At 38.8% G+C, this 15,032-nt stretch overlaps 1 protein-coding gene across 1 annotated transcript in view; it reads left to right on the top strand.

Annotated features, from left to right (window-relative positions):
- Positions 1-6,446, top strand: part of Fktn (fukutin) — a 110,377-nt gene extending 103,931 nt beyond the window's left edge. Inside the window, exon 11 of the mRNA XM_087184218.1 lies at positions 6,385-6,446. Within this exon, the coding sequence (XP_087040344.1) occupies positions 6,385-6,431 (47 nt within the window). The 3' untranslated portion in view covers positions 6,432-6,446. The remainder of the gene's footprint in view (positions 1-6,384) is intronic.
- Positions 6,447-15,032: the final 8,586 nt, after the last annotated feature.

Here is a 15,032-nt window from a genome sequence, read left to right as displayed (position 1 = left end):
TTGGGGAGTCTGATTTTTTTCAGTTCTTTATATATTCTAGATAGTAGACCTTTGTCTGAGGTACAGCTGGTAAAAAATTTTTCTCACACTGTAGGTTGTCTCTTAGGTCTGTTGGTAGTTTCTCTTGCAGTGCAGAAGCTTTTTAATAAGATGAGTTCCCAGTTGTTGATTCTTTGTGCTAGTTCCTGTGCTACTGAGGTTTTGTTCATAAAGTCTTTTCCTATGCCAATGTCTTAAAAAGTTCTCCCTAACTTATCTTCCAGCAAGGTTAGTGTTTCTTTTAGATCTTTCATCCACTTTGATCTTAGTTTAGTGTGTGGTGATAGATATGGGTCTAGTTTTAATCTTTGGCAGGTTGAAATCCACTTTTTCCAACACCATTTATTAAATAGACTATCTTTCCTCTAGTGGGAGTGGTTGGCTCCTTTGTCAAAGATGAGATGGCTGAGTATGTCTGGAGTTGTTTCTGCATCTTCTAATCTATTCCACTGATCCTAGGGTCTGTTTCTTTGCCAGTACCATGCTGTTTTTTTCACAGTAGCTTTGTAGTATAGTTTCACATTGGGGATTGTTATACCCCCTGCCATGTCTCTGTTGCCCAGAATTCCTTTTGGTATTCTGGATCTTTTCTGGTTCCAAACGAATTTTTGAATTGTTTTCTCTAGTTCTGTGAAATATATTGTTGGAATTTCAATTGGGACTGCATTAAATCTATATAGCAGTTTTGGAAGGATGGCAATTTTCACTATATTGGTTCTTCCTACCCAGGAGCAAGGGATGTCTTTCCATTTTCTTATATCCTCTTCAATCTCTTTTTTCAGAGTGCTGTAGTTCTCAGTGTAGAGGTCTTTTGTTTCCTTTGTTAGATTGCTTCCCAGATATTTCATTTTTTTCAGATGCTATTGTAAAAGGAATTGTTTCCCTAATTTCTCTGTCAGTGAGTCTGTTATTCGTGTACAAGAAGGCTATTGTTTTTTGAGTGTTGAGCTTGTATCCAGCTACTCTACTGAATCTGTCAATTAACTTTAGAAGTCTTTTGGCAGAGTTTTTTGGGTCTTCTATGTAAAGTATCACATCATCAGCAAATAATGACAGTTTAACTTCTTCTTTTCCTATCTTTATTCCTTTTATTTCTTTCTCTTTTCTAATTGCTGTGCCTAATGTTTCTAGAACTATATTGAACAGGAATGGTGATAGTGGGCATCCTTGTCTTGTTCCTGATTTTAGCATGAAAGTTTTCAGTTTTTGACCATTTAGTATAATGCTGGCTGTTGGTTTTTCATAGATAGCCTTAATCAGGTTGAGATAAAGACCTTCTATTCCAATTTTCTATAGCATTTTTATCAGGAATGGGTGTTAGATTTTGTCGAATGCTTTTTCTGCATCTATTGAGATGATCATATGGTTTTTGTCTTTGGTTCTGTTAATATAGTGTATTACATTTAGTGATTTATGAATGTTGAACCATCCTTGCATCCCTGGGATAAATCCGACTTGGTCAGGGTGTATGATCTTCTTGATGACCCTCTGTATTCTGTTTGCCAGTATCTTGTTGAGGATTTTTGCATCTATGTTCATTAGGGAGATTTTCCTGTAGTTCTCTTTTTTGGTTGGGCCTTTTCCTGGTTTTGGAATCAAAGTAACACTTGCTTCCAGGAGTGAATTTGAAAGTATTGCTTCCCTTTCAATTTCCTTAATGAGTTTAAAGAGTAATGGCTATAGTTCTTCTCTAAATATCTTGTAGAATTCAGCAGTGAATCTATCAGGTCTAATGTCTTAAGGAAAACACTTAGCTTACTTTCAATTTAGGGGGAAAGCAAGTGCTCAACACCATAAATTTGTCTGATTGTCTGGTGAATATATGGAATGTTTTATGTTGATAAAGTTTACTTTTTCTGCTATAAAATTAATACATACACATTACAAAAATATGAAAATGGAAGCAGAAAGAAGCACAGGACATTTCTGTTATCTAGAGCCCGCTGTTGATGCCTTCCCTTTAAATAATTTGATCATATAGCTATATCAAATTGCATATTCTTTTAAATAACTCATGTTTTTGTAATTATACAACTAAGTCATACTTAACTGAAGATTTATATGCCACAAAAGTCTCACATAAAACTGATATAAAATGTTAATGTTCTTAATGTATTTTTATTCATGGTCTTTTTTTCAACAGTTAAAAATACAAAATTTGGGCTGGAGATTTGGCCCAGTGGTTCTGTGGCCTGCCTTGCAAGTGCAAGGACCTGAGTTTGATCCCCGGTACCAAAAAAAATAAAAATTCAAAATGTGTTTATTAATTAACAGAGTTACATGAGGAACATGTAAAGGTCATAAAAAAGAAAATATACAGACAAAGTTTGCTTATTTCTCCTGATTGAGAGGTATTTTAACCCTTTATTTTGTAATTTTTAAAGTCAGTTCAAGTTTTAATTCCAAAAATTAATATTTATTGAAGCTCACCTGAATATAGAAAAGTTACAGATTTTTCTTTATTCTGCCCCTGTTTTGTATTTAGGGTCCTTTTATTATTTTTTGGTAATTCTTTTATCTTTCAATAAATACTTAAAATGTTAAAAGTAGAGCAAAACAACAAAATGACAGGAATTAATACATACCATTCTATAATAACACTGAAACTAAAAGCTCTTAATTTGCCAATTAAAAGAAACAGACTGGGGCCAGGGATTTTGCTCAGTGGTTTTGCTAACTGCTGCACAAACGCAAGGACCCAAGTTCAATCCCTGGTACCAAAAATAAATAAATAAAAGAAACAGACTGATACATCAGATTAAAAAAGAAGACTCAACTCTTTTGCAAGAAACATACATTACTAGCAAAGACATACATAGATTAAAACAACATTGCATGCAAATGTAATAAGTAGCTATACTCATCTGACAAAGGAGGCTTTCAGATAAAATTAGTCAGATAAAGAACACTATATATTGGTAAATGGAACAATCCACCAAGTATAACAATTGTAAACATATGTGCACCAAACATTGTGTACATTGTGTACCTAACATTGTGTACCTTTATGAAAAGCAAACACTACTCAACATAAAGGGACATGTAGGTCCCAATACAGTATTAGTGCTTGACTAGATACTACTCCAATCTCACCAATAGATAAGCCATCCAGACCAAAAAAAAAAAAAGGTCAATTAAGAAACCTCAGAGTTAAAAAAAAAACCTCAGAGTTAAACCTCACCATACACCAAATGGACTTAACAGATGTCTACAGAATATTCCATCCAACAACTACAGAATACTCATTCTGTTTAGCAGCTCATGGAATGTTTTCCAAAATAGATCATAGTTTAGGCCATAAAACAAACATTAAGAAAACAAAAAAGAGAGAATTTCATATATATTATCAAATCAAAATGGAATGAAATTAGAAATCCAGGGCAAGAGAAACCACAGAAAATATATAAACATATGGAGATTGAACAATTCACTTTTGAATAATCAGTGAATCACTGAAGAAATCAGGGAGGAAATTTTAAAATCCCTACAATTAAATGAAAACAAAATATGATATACCAACATCTCTGGGATACAAGAAAGGCAGTTCTAAGAAAGAAGCTTGTAACCACAAAAGCCCACATAAAAAAAGAAGAAAAATCTCAACCTAATGATGCATCTCAAGGTCTTAGAAAGACAATAAACCGAAACCAAACCCAAGGGAAGGAAAGACATAATAAAGATCAGAGGTGAGATTAATGAGCTAGAGACTAAAAGAATAATTCACAGGAAGGACTGAGACATTTACATTTATGATTCTTGGTTGAGTTTACCCATGGTGTGCAAACTGGCTATAAATATAACAATAAGATCAAGAGTTATTATAATTGTACATAGAGTGCTGAATAACAGTTAATCAAAGTAAATGCATTTCTGGAGTTATTTCTATGATATCAATTGTGGTCATTATTTAAGAAGTCAAATCCTGACCTTGAAGTGCTTTTATACAGCTCTTTACTAATTGCAAATATGATGACCTTATGAGTGAATCTGCAATTGTCATCTGAAATAATTGTGGAATTACAGTATTGCAAACTGTGTTATTTCATCTAACCCATTGCTTAATTAATGTGTTGTTTTTCCATGAATGATTATATTGTGGATAATATGTTAGCATAGCCATCTTTTCAGGTAGCTTTTTGTTTATTGGGTGGCTGGGGTTGGAGGTTATTTTTTAGTACTTTGCATGAAATACCTTTAAAATTATGGAATTGCTTTTTCTTTTGTCTTATAATTTTTTTGGAAGTGAAAATTCATTTTTTGTGTGAGTAGTACCATTACACCCATCTTGAGTGTCTTAACTTGTACTGTATCACGTTCCATACCCTCATTTAATTCTGAATAAACTGTTCACTTAAAAAAAAAGAATAATGCACAGGATCAATAAAATGAAGATTTGGTTCTTTGAAAAGATTGATAAACCCTTAGCCAAGTTAACCAAAACAAAGAGAGAGAAGTCACAAATCAATAAAAATTAAAGAAAAAGGCTTTACAACAGACACCACTGAAATCCAGAGAATTGTTATGGGCTCATGAACAAAGTGGCCATGGTGGCGGGGATGGAGGTTATGCATGGGCTCAGGAACATGAAATTCTACTCACCAAGGCTGATCTACCTACAGCCACCCCTGAATGCTGAATATGACAGCATCAGAGACCAATGCTGAGTCCCTGATATGGCACCATTCCTTGGGGCAAGCAGCCTGAGACTTGATAGCAGGTCTATGTGACTACTTCCATCATGGAAAGAGCAATGCTTTGTCCTTACTGGCATAGACACTTATTCCAGGTATAGATTTGCCTCCTCTCCGTAATGCTCTCCATAATGCTTCTGCTAAAACTACTATCCATGGACTTACTGAATGACTTATCCACTGCCATGGTATTCCACACAGCATTGCTTCTGACCAAGAAGTGAAGCAGTGGGCTCATGTTCATGGGATTCACTGGTCTTACCATGTTTCTTACCACCCAGAAGCAGCTGGAGTCATAAAAATGTGGAATGGCTATTTGAAGATACAGTTATAGCACCAGCTAAGTGGCAATACCTTGCAGGGCCAGGGCAGGGTTCTTCAAAAGGCTGTGTATGCTTTGAATCAGTGCCTATGGTATATATAACCAGAATTCATGGGTCCAGGAATCAAGGATGGAAATGGGAATGGTACCACCTACCATTGCCCCTAGTGACCCACCAGCAAAATTTTTGCTTCTTGTCCCCATGAATTTATGTTCTGCTGGCCTAGAAGTCTTAGTTCCAGAGGGCGGAAGCTTGTACCAGGAAACACAACATGATTCCACTAAATTAAAAGCTAAGACTTTCCCTTGGTCATTTTGGGTTCTTGATGTCTCCGAGTAAACAAGCTAAAAAGGGAGTTACAGTGTTGGCAGAGGTTATTGACCCAGATTATCTAGGGGAAATTAAACTATTACTCCACAGTGGAGAAAAGGGAGAAGATATTTGAGTGCAGGAGATCCTTCAGGGCATGTTGTGGTATCACCATCCCCTGTTATATTAAGATCAGTGGGAAACTACAACAACCCAATACAGGTAGGATGACAAATGGCCCAGAACCTTCAGGAATGAAGGTATAGGTCACCCCACTAAGACCTGATGGGGTCTTTGCTGAAGCCCAAGGGAATAGAGAATGGGTAATGGAAGACGGTAGGCATAAATACCAGCTACAACTGCATGACCAGTTACAGAAATGAGGATTGTAATTGTATTTGTTCTCTCTTACTTTATTACTATGCTTGTGTGTATATACACATATATTAAGTGGGTATCTTTATTTTCTTCCTTTGTAACATAATGTTGATAGATTTAATATTGGTTCTTAAGTATTGTTAAACCTACATTATAATGTTTAAGTTTTGGCATGATAGGAGGAAACAAAACCAAAAGAAAAAACTTTGTCTTCTTTTCTGAGGAGGAGATTAGTATACTTCCATTGTATGCAGGATGGTTGTATCATATTAAGTGTAATTATGAAGTTGCTATCGTATCTAGAGACTGATGGTTTAAGGAAATGTGTCTGATTGTCAAGTGAGGGATAAGGTGTGATATTTAATTGTGGTGTCAACTTAGATAAGAAATGCATAGTGAATTAGTTTAGCACAGTTCTGGTGTGTCTGGATGACTAAATGAAGAGGTGAAAACTCATTCTGGATATGGGTGGTGCCAACCAATAGGCTTGTAGCCTGGATGGAATAAAAAGGGAAAGAAGAAGGAAGTCTTGTTTTGCTCCTTTCAGAGGAGCTCCAACCTTTACCATCACCTTTGGACGTCCATCTCCAGGCTACCAGTGACCTCTTCAGCCTCCTAACACAGACCCTTTGGCTTTCCGATAGAGACCTGCACTGGACTCTGCAGTGAGCTCCAGGCCTTGGACTTTTGATGGGATCCTTTGGCTCACCAGCATGCTGATGGCCCTTTTGCATTCTTCCAAAAGGCAAGCCATTGTAAGCCTACTTTGTAAATCCTTTATATATTATATATTTTTATTTTAAACTTGTTCTTCCAGTAAATCATAACTGATAAACAGTCTTACAGTTGGAGTGTGTAAGAATTTGTTTTGAAACATGAACTGGGCAACTTCTATTCTAGCCAGATCCTACTCAGCAGAAAAACCAAATTTATGGCATGTAATCCCACAAACATCTTGTCATTATTTGCTAGGAGCCATCTTTCCCCCTATTCTAATTGGAGCCTTCTTTCCCCCATATCCTGAGAATATCTAGAACATTCTCTTATGCTGGAAAAAGATCTGTCTGTAGCCACTAGCTACACATGACTGCTGAGTGGCAAGCATAACTGAATAACTAAATGTTTAATTTTTATTAATGTAAATGTAAATGGCATCAGGAAGCTAGTAGTAGCATATCAGACAATGCATATCTAAAAGGCTTGGTAGAGTTAGAAAGGACTGGAGTTGGAAACTCAAATCAAGTCTATTATTTCTTGGTTTTGTGACCTTAGGCTAGTTTTTTAACCTCTAATTTTTTGGTAGAGTTTTTGTTCAATTTATGGGCCAAACCTCTAACTTTTTGTTAGAGTTTTTTTTCAATTTATGAACCTAAAATTAATCCCTACCTTTAAAGGTTATCATAACAATTATAGGAACCCTACAGGATATGATGTACTACTTGATAGTTTGTAGATACTCGATAAATGATAGCTACTGTTAATATTATCTTCCCTTGCTTTTATTTCTGCCTCTGGCATAAATCCAATCAACTTGCATTTTACTGATAATCCCATGTAACAATTCTTCCTGTCAGATTGGTATTTCAGAGCACTCTTGGGTAGAGAACTTTATCTTGAGGACTGGAAATTAGAAGTGACCCTGTGCTCAAGGGCATAGGTACAAGCCCCGTCTTTTGGAGACAGAAAGGACATGGGGTCAAAACAACACTGAACAGAACTGAGCCTCAACGGCTCAGGCTTAGGCAAAGGTATCACAGGTTCCAGAATTTACAGATGGCAGACTGAGCACAAAAGGCTATTTAAAGCTCCAAGAAGAAAGGCAGAGACAAGGGCAGCAAGGTTCACTTGGGCTTAGGACTTGAAGAACAAAATTTGAATAAATGAAGAAAAGAAAGAAAGCCTTCCTGAAGGCAGTAGTCAGTAAACTCACAGAATGGTGAATAAGACATGCTGCCTATATATAAATAGTAAATAGTGTAATTACACAAATGGGCAAGAACAGCTTGTAGGTGAACTGAATAGCTTTCTATAAAATTTGGATAAGGGAAAATAGAGAAAAGATTTGAACAGGAACATACTGCCTTCATTACTACTTATCGACACTATTCTAAAGTCTGAGGTTCAAAAAGCATTCGTGAAGCCTTCCAGGCCAGAGCAGGGATTTAAGAGAGTTCAGATTTACTGAAACTGATCCTAGGGACTCTGGAATCCCAAAAAGTCCTTAACCTGGGCCCTAGTGGTCAGGTAAGGTTACTCCTAACAATATCTGCAGTGCCAGACACAGACACAGGGAGTCCAAGGTCAGAAAACATGCAAGGCAAAATGAGCAGGAGGCACTTTGGTGGTGGTCTGAGAAGTGGAGCTCAAGAGTAGTGCTGCCTGCAGGCCGCAGTGTGATAGGATAGAAAGGCAGTGTGATAGGATAAGGCAGAGCTTATTGGAGGAGTTTTCGGGGAATTAGAATGAGCTTTTGCAAGCCAAGGCAAAAGCCCAGGTGAATTGTGACAAGACAGTTAGTAGTGAAGTTCTGGGTTCTGGGGAAGATGGAAAGCAATTTTTGGAAACTGGCAGGAGAATAGAGACACAGGAAGACCAGTGGTCTGTGCTAAGCTTGGGCACCACCATACATCAGTGTAAGAGATGTAGAGAAGAGCCTGGTGCCATTTCTATACCTGCTGCTTTAATTAGAAACCAGGACACATGGGGATGCCACAGAGTTTCACTGTGGGAATTGGGGAAGCAGCATCCAAGAAAAGAAATTGTTATGGCTTGTGTTTAGATGCCCCCCTCATGCGGTCATAAGTACAGCTTTTTCATAGCTGGCTGAATCTAGAGTGTGTGATGCTAGAATTGATTCATGATGCAGTGCTAGGATCAAGGGGACTAGGATTAAGGGTGTGAGTGCTACCCACCCTAAGTAGTCTGGATAAAATAAAGAGGGCAGAAAGAGGCTGTTAAGGGCCTGGGGATTTAGCTCAGTGGCACTGCACCTGCCTCACAAGCACAAGGTCCTGAGTTTGATCCTTGGTTAACCCCCCCAAAAAAAGTAAAGAAAGAAAGATGCTATTAAGATTCCTTATTGCTTTTGCTGTCTTCTATCTGCAATGAACTGTTTCTCCTCTGTAATGCCCCTCTGTGATGCCACCCTGCCTAGGAGCCAGCCAACTATGGACCAAAGCCTCTACAAACTGTGAGCTAAATAAGCATTTTTTCCTTTAACTTTGGGTGTTGGGTATTTTGTCTCAGCAACAAAAAAAGTAACTAAGACAGAGATGGATTCAGTAGAGATTTTCAATTCTAGGTGTTAACTTAGTCCTCATTTTTCTATGTTCTGTTCACCTCTGGAGATCACGGGCTCCAAAGGGTAGAGTTGTTCTAGGTGTACTAGGAGAGTAACTTATACTAACAAGTAAGCTTACTTCCCCTACCCTACTTTCTAGAGACTTGGGATTGCACTGGCTTCCATACTAAGTCAGGCAGGCCAAGTCCATCTTGTTTTCTACTCTTCTCCATTTTCATCCAGCCAAAGAGATTCTGCTACCTGGCCAGGTACTGTTGACTGATGGGACCTGGACTAGCCTAGAGTCCCTGCAGGGGCCACAGGGATCGTGAGTGGGAGGGGAGTCAAGCATAGACATCTTGTTAAACCAGGCTGCTTCAACTAAGTTTGAGTCTCAGAAATGAGTCTGAAATCCCAGCTGGTAATCTGTTTCAGGCAATTTTCAAAGACGCCAAATAACTACTGGCTAAAAAGATGGATGTGCTCTTGAGTAGTGCAGAAGTATCTGTTATGGAAAGCAAAGATGAGAACAGTGGTAGGAAATCAAAGGTTCCTCTGTAGGTCTTTGTACATTGAATTTAAAATGACATGTTCTAATTTTCCAAAGAAGCCTCCTGGAAACATCTGCTGGATTTGAGGGATAAAAGGCAACTCCCTCATCCCCCGGATATATGTGTTTGGTTTGGGATTTGCTGGTCTGGGGAGCTGACAGCTTCCGGCAGCTTGAGCCTGGTGGACCGCCCCGCCCCCGCCCCCCCCCCCCCACAACACCCTGCCTGAAATGCAAGAAGGGGGTATGCAGAGGCCTCTCCCAGATCCAATCTTGCACCTCCACTCCCAGGCCCCGGAGCTGTGGCCTTTATTTCAAGTCTGGTCCCCAGGGGGCTGAGTGGGGAATGAGGACGGCTGATAAGCCTGGCAGTATTGACTTATGAGGAATATTCAGTGAATTTACTTTCTGTAAGTAGGCTGCACTCTTATCTGCTGCCCACAGAGCATCTAAATCCTCATCGAGGGGAACTGTTGATGAGTCCTGTTCCTTATACAAAGACAGGAGAATAAAGAAGGAAAAGGGAGTCCCACCCACCGCTTTTTTTTCCTCCAGTTCCCGGTGTGCCCACTGCCCCCCCTCCCCCCGCCCCATTTTGTTTTCTCCACTACCCTTGGGTTTATTGCCTGAAAATGGAAGCACTCAGCTCCAGGCCTACAGAGCCAAGGCCAAGCAAGCCTAGTCTAAGATGTTGGCAGCTGGGCACACCCAGGGCTGTGTGTCCCTGTAATTGGTAACTATGGGAAGTAATGTCCACTCACTTGAAGCAGTTATATGCCCTGCTTTATGCTTCCATGGTCAACATTTGCTCTGGACCAAACACCTGCCTGGCTTTAACACCCAGTGCCACAGAGTTGAAATGTGTGTGAGGCTGAGTACGTGGGTGTTACCAAGGGCTCTGAGGCCAGGGGTGCAGGAGAGTGGGAATCAGAGTGTTAGAGAAAGGCCCAATGGTCAAGAGAAACTATTCTTTCCCCTCTGACATCTCTCTCATCCAGGGTCTGCTCCAAATACTTGAAAGAAATAAATGCTGCTTACTACCACAAGACTCAAGTAACTCAAAGAAAAGAGGCAGAAGCCAGAACACTAGTTATATTTCCTGTCCAGCTTTTGAACAGAATTTTTCTGGGAAAATGAAAATAAAAGAATAATAAGTATCTATTGAGTAACTATGGTTTCATTAGAAGTCCACTTCTACCACTTAAAAAAATTACTCCAAATTACTATGTACATTATCTTAGTGAGTCTTCACAATAAGCCATGAAGTTGATACCCTTCCCTGTTTGTTTGGTCCTAAAGGTTGAACCCAGGGCCTTCACACTGAGTTACATTCCCCAGACCTTTTTTGCTTTGAGTCAGGATCTCACTGAGTCACTAGATTGCTCAGGCTGGGCTTGAACTTTCAATCCTCCTGCCTCAGCCTCCCATAGTGCTAGGATTACAGGCATGCACCTTCACTATTTTCAATTTATAGCTGAGAAAACTGAGGCTGGTAGAAGTGAAGTAACTTGCCCAAGAGGACAACTGGGGTCAGGGTAGGAATACAAACACCAGTCAGTCTGCCTCCAGAGCCAACTCTAAGGTTTTCTCTCAGCCTCCACACTAAACTGCCCCCATTTGGGGAGTTCTTAATATCTCACTTAATCCACAGCAAATAAATATTATTACATATTATAGGAAACAAACTCAGAAGGATACTACCACCTGTCCAGGGCCATAAAACCAGTGTATAAGTATATCAGAGACTCTGTCCCGCACAGTCTAGCATCTATCTGTCCCAACTAGGGCATGATGTTGGGGAAGTCTAAAATGGTGATGAAACAATCAGTCTCCCTTTTCTTATGAGGGGGCCAAAGCCCTCACCCCTTGGCTTCCCACCTACCACTCAGGCAAAGATGTGGGCTGTATCACTGTATTTCTCCCTTCCAGATGCCTTAGTTTCCATGTCACCTGCTTTCATCTGCAGCTACTTGCTTGATACTTTTCTTATTTGGATGGTGTGGAATGGGAGAGATGAGACGAGCCCTGGAGATGTGGATGCTTGCTAATCACTAAGTTGCCCTTTGGCTCTATGAGTGGAGCAGCATTAACTTTCCTCAGAATTCTAGGCTCCGCTGGCTCTAATGGTCTAAGAATCACTAATAAGACTGAGTCAGTTATATGCCAAACCTTGTGTCTGTGGATATATTTTTAATATTTAACTTGTTTGAGATAATCATTTTGTCTGTCTACAATAACTCATTATATAACTTTTTAGTGAATATATATTATTTCTCATATTGCATGAGAAAATTTGAGTGAAATGGCTAGCATGCATTAAAGTTAGGGTTAAGTAATGAGCATAAAGACTTAGTTTCCTGGCCCAGAGCTGGTGCCCAGTGCCACTCCCCTCCCCTTAGTAAAGCCATCTTCCCTCTGCCCTGTCTTCCTGTCACGGTCTCCTAACTAGTTCCCCTGCATGTTCTTTCTTGCTCACCTTTATATAATAGCCATAATGTTCTTCTCTCTTTAAGGAACAAGCAATCCCCCAAAACCCTTCACCTCACAGAAACAAGCCATGTGTTTGCTGACAAAGCAGGGCAGTGGAGGCAGCTGGTTGCAGAAAAAGGCCAGGGCTTTCTTACATTTGTTCAATAAATGTCTTTTCAAGCAGCTTTTAAATAGAGTGAACAAAGTTCCTGGGGTTTAGTGATTAAGAAACTAAGTTCTTAGGGCCGGAGATTTAGCTCAGTGGTTTTGCCCCCTGCTGCGCAAGCGCAAGGACCCGAGTTTGATCCCCGGTACAAAAAAACAAAGCAAAACAAGAAACTAAGTCCTTGTCTTTACGATGTTTACAGTGTAGAGAACAAAGTAAAATGAGATTTGTTTTGAGGAATTCAACATGGTGTGGGTGCCTTTAAAAAATAAAGAATAAAAGGAATTTAAATTTACCAAAACAAGGTCCCCATGATTAAGTCACACACAACTCCATAAATTAACTGTAAAATAATAGACACAGTTTGACTTGACAAAATGCAAATTTTAAAACAAGAAATTTTGCTATTATTATAAAACAGAATTTCATGTCAAAAAGCAAGACATAGAGGATCACTTTATATTGATGTAGAATATATTTCTCTAAGACCACTGAACTTTCATGAGTCTTTATTCTTCAGAAGCAGTGCATCAAAAGATACAGAGATCTAAAGCGAACACTCTTGAAATAGCAAAAAGCAATGGCCACAAAATAGTAGGATTTTCATACAACTCTCTTTGGATCAAATAGATCAAAACTTCCAAGAATATAGAAGATTGATTTAATGAATATATATAAAGACATTTTACCTTTCAAACAGTGAGTACACCTCCTTTTCTAGTATCTATTAAGTATTTATAAAAGAAGGTTATATGTTTACTGAAGAGAAAATCTCAGGAAATATCCCAAAGCAAAAAATGTTGTATGTACATCTTTGACTTCACTACAATAAGATTGGAAATTAATAGCAAGTGGTTATCTAAAATATAACAATAAGGAAATTTTTAAAAACACTTTCTAAAAGAAAAACAATAGACTTTAGAAACTAATGGCAGTAATATAACAAATGGAAACCTGGGATGTCACCAAAGGTGTATCAGAAGAAAGTTAATAGCTGGGGGTGTTTTTCTTACTAGCAAGAAATAATAGAAGTAAATTCAATCTAAGAACAGGAGGTAGAGAAGGATCAAAATAAACACAGGCAAAATAAGAGCAGAATGAATAAAGTTATAGTAGAAATTGCTGCATTAGAAAATCATAAAAGTGATAAATGAATCCCAGAGCCAATTTTTAAAAGAACAATAAAATAGATAAACTTCCACAAAACTAATCAGGATGATCAAGAATATGGAGAGAGAGAGATCATAAACACATCACGAGGCATGAAAAAAATGGATGACACAAACACAGAGATTTTAAAAAATTTAATAACTGCATGTAAAACTATTAATGAATCTGAAAATGTCAAAATTTATCTGTCAAAGTACTAAAACTAACTTAAGAGACAAGAACACAGGACAAAACAATATCTACCTAGAGGAATATTCTAGTAAGTTGTATGAAATATAAAAAGTAGCAAAATGGATGCATATTGAGGCCGTACTCTCAAGTGAAATAAATAGGACACATGTGTAAATACCGAATAGTTTCTCTAGTGTGAGAAACTGAAATTTTAAATAAGGATTAAAGTGATTAAAACAAATAACTGATAATTTGAAATAAGAAGAAAAGGTCCAAAAGGGTAGGGGAAGTGGGAGGGGAAAGGGAAAGGAAAGAAGAGAAAGGAAAAATTATAAGAAAAGGAAAAAATGCAAACAAAGTCTTTGTAAATAGGGAAGGATGGAGGCAGTGAAGGGAGGGCAGGGGAATGGGGAAAAATAACCAAGATACATCATGTACAGGTACAAGCACCCAGTGATAAATGTAAATGTAGTGTATACCTAAAATGTACCAATAAAAGAATTTAAGCAAAAAAAAAGTCAACTATTGCACCTGATGAATAAGTTGATATACACATGTGCAATCGGTGGATGGAAGAGGGATGGATGACTAGATAAACAGGGAGCTGTTTGGATGCATTTGGGCCTGATACACAGTACTGAGGATGAAAAAGAGGTTTAGAATTGAGAATGTGGAGGAAGAGTTTTAAGGTTGAACAAGGCTGATGCATAACCTCTAGCCAAAATGACCTTGGACCATACCCACCTGGCTGGGAGAAATCCCCAGGTCTGGTCTTTCCTGAAGTGAAACTCCTGCATAGAGAGCTAGAGGGCCAGCATTCGCAGCCTAATCTGGACAGGTCAATTAAAGCAGCAGACCTAGGAGAGCCCAACCTCTCCTAGGGATCTACCCTTCCCTCCCCAGCCCTCCTGTGCCCTCCCCAGGAGCTTGCAGGTGCAGTCTCTCCAGGGGGTGGTGAGAGCCATGAATAGTAAGGGTTTTAGCTCAAGCACATAGAGGCGTTTAGCTGCCCAAACCTAATCCCCCAATAATCCGATTATGTAAATTCCTACTTCAACCTCTTCCCCTGCAGGACCTAGCCCCTAAACTCTCCATGCTGAGAGACTGGCCGGGAGCACCCTGAAGGGTCACTGCTAGTGGAATGGTGCATCAAATGGTGTCTAAAACTATTAAGGCCAGTGATAACCTTTAAAGTTCCTAGAAGAAAGTCAGCCCTAGTTCCACTGTGCTGCTACAATTGTACTCCTTTCTGTCATCCTTGTCCTTAGTCTACGTCCACTTGCACAAATTTTACTTTATAGTGAATTGTGTCATTTAGCATCATACATTTTCAGGCTTACCACCAGTTGCCACAGTTCTTTTTCACACATGGAAAGTATGTCACTGAGAAAATACAGTGCCTCGTAATTTTTGGCTAAGATGAAGTTTCTTGGTTTAAAATCAAACATGTGCTGTATCAGAATTACCATGTAATATGGCAGGGTGG

The sequence above is a fragment of the Heterocephalus glaber genome, unplaced genomic scaffold (assembly GCF_053883595.1).
Source record: "Heterocephalus glaber isolate CG9 unplaced genomic scaffold, H.glaber_assembly_v1.0 deba00001481, whole genome shotgun sequence".
In the NCBI taxonomy this organism is placed as follows: domain Eukaryota; kingdom Metazoa; phylum Chordata; class Mammalia; order Rodentia; family Bathyergidae; genus Heterocephalus; species Heterocephalus glaber.
This window is presented reverse-complemented; position numbering and strand designations above follow the sequence as displayed.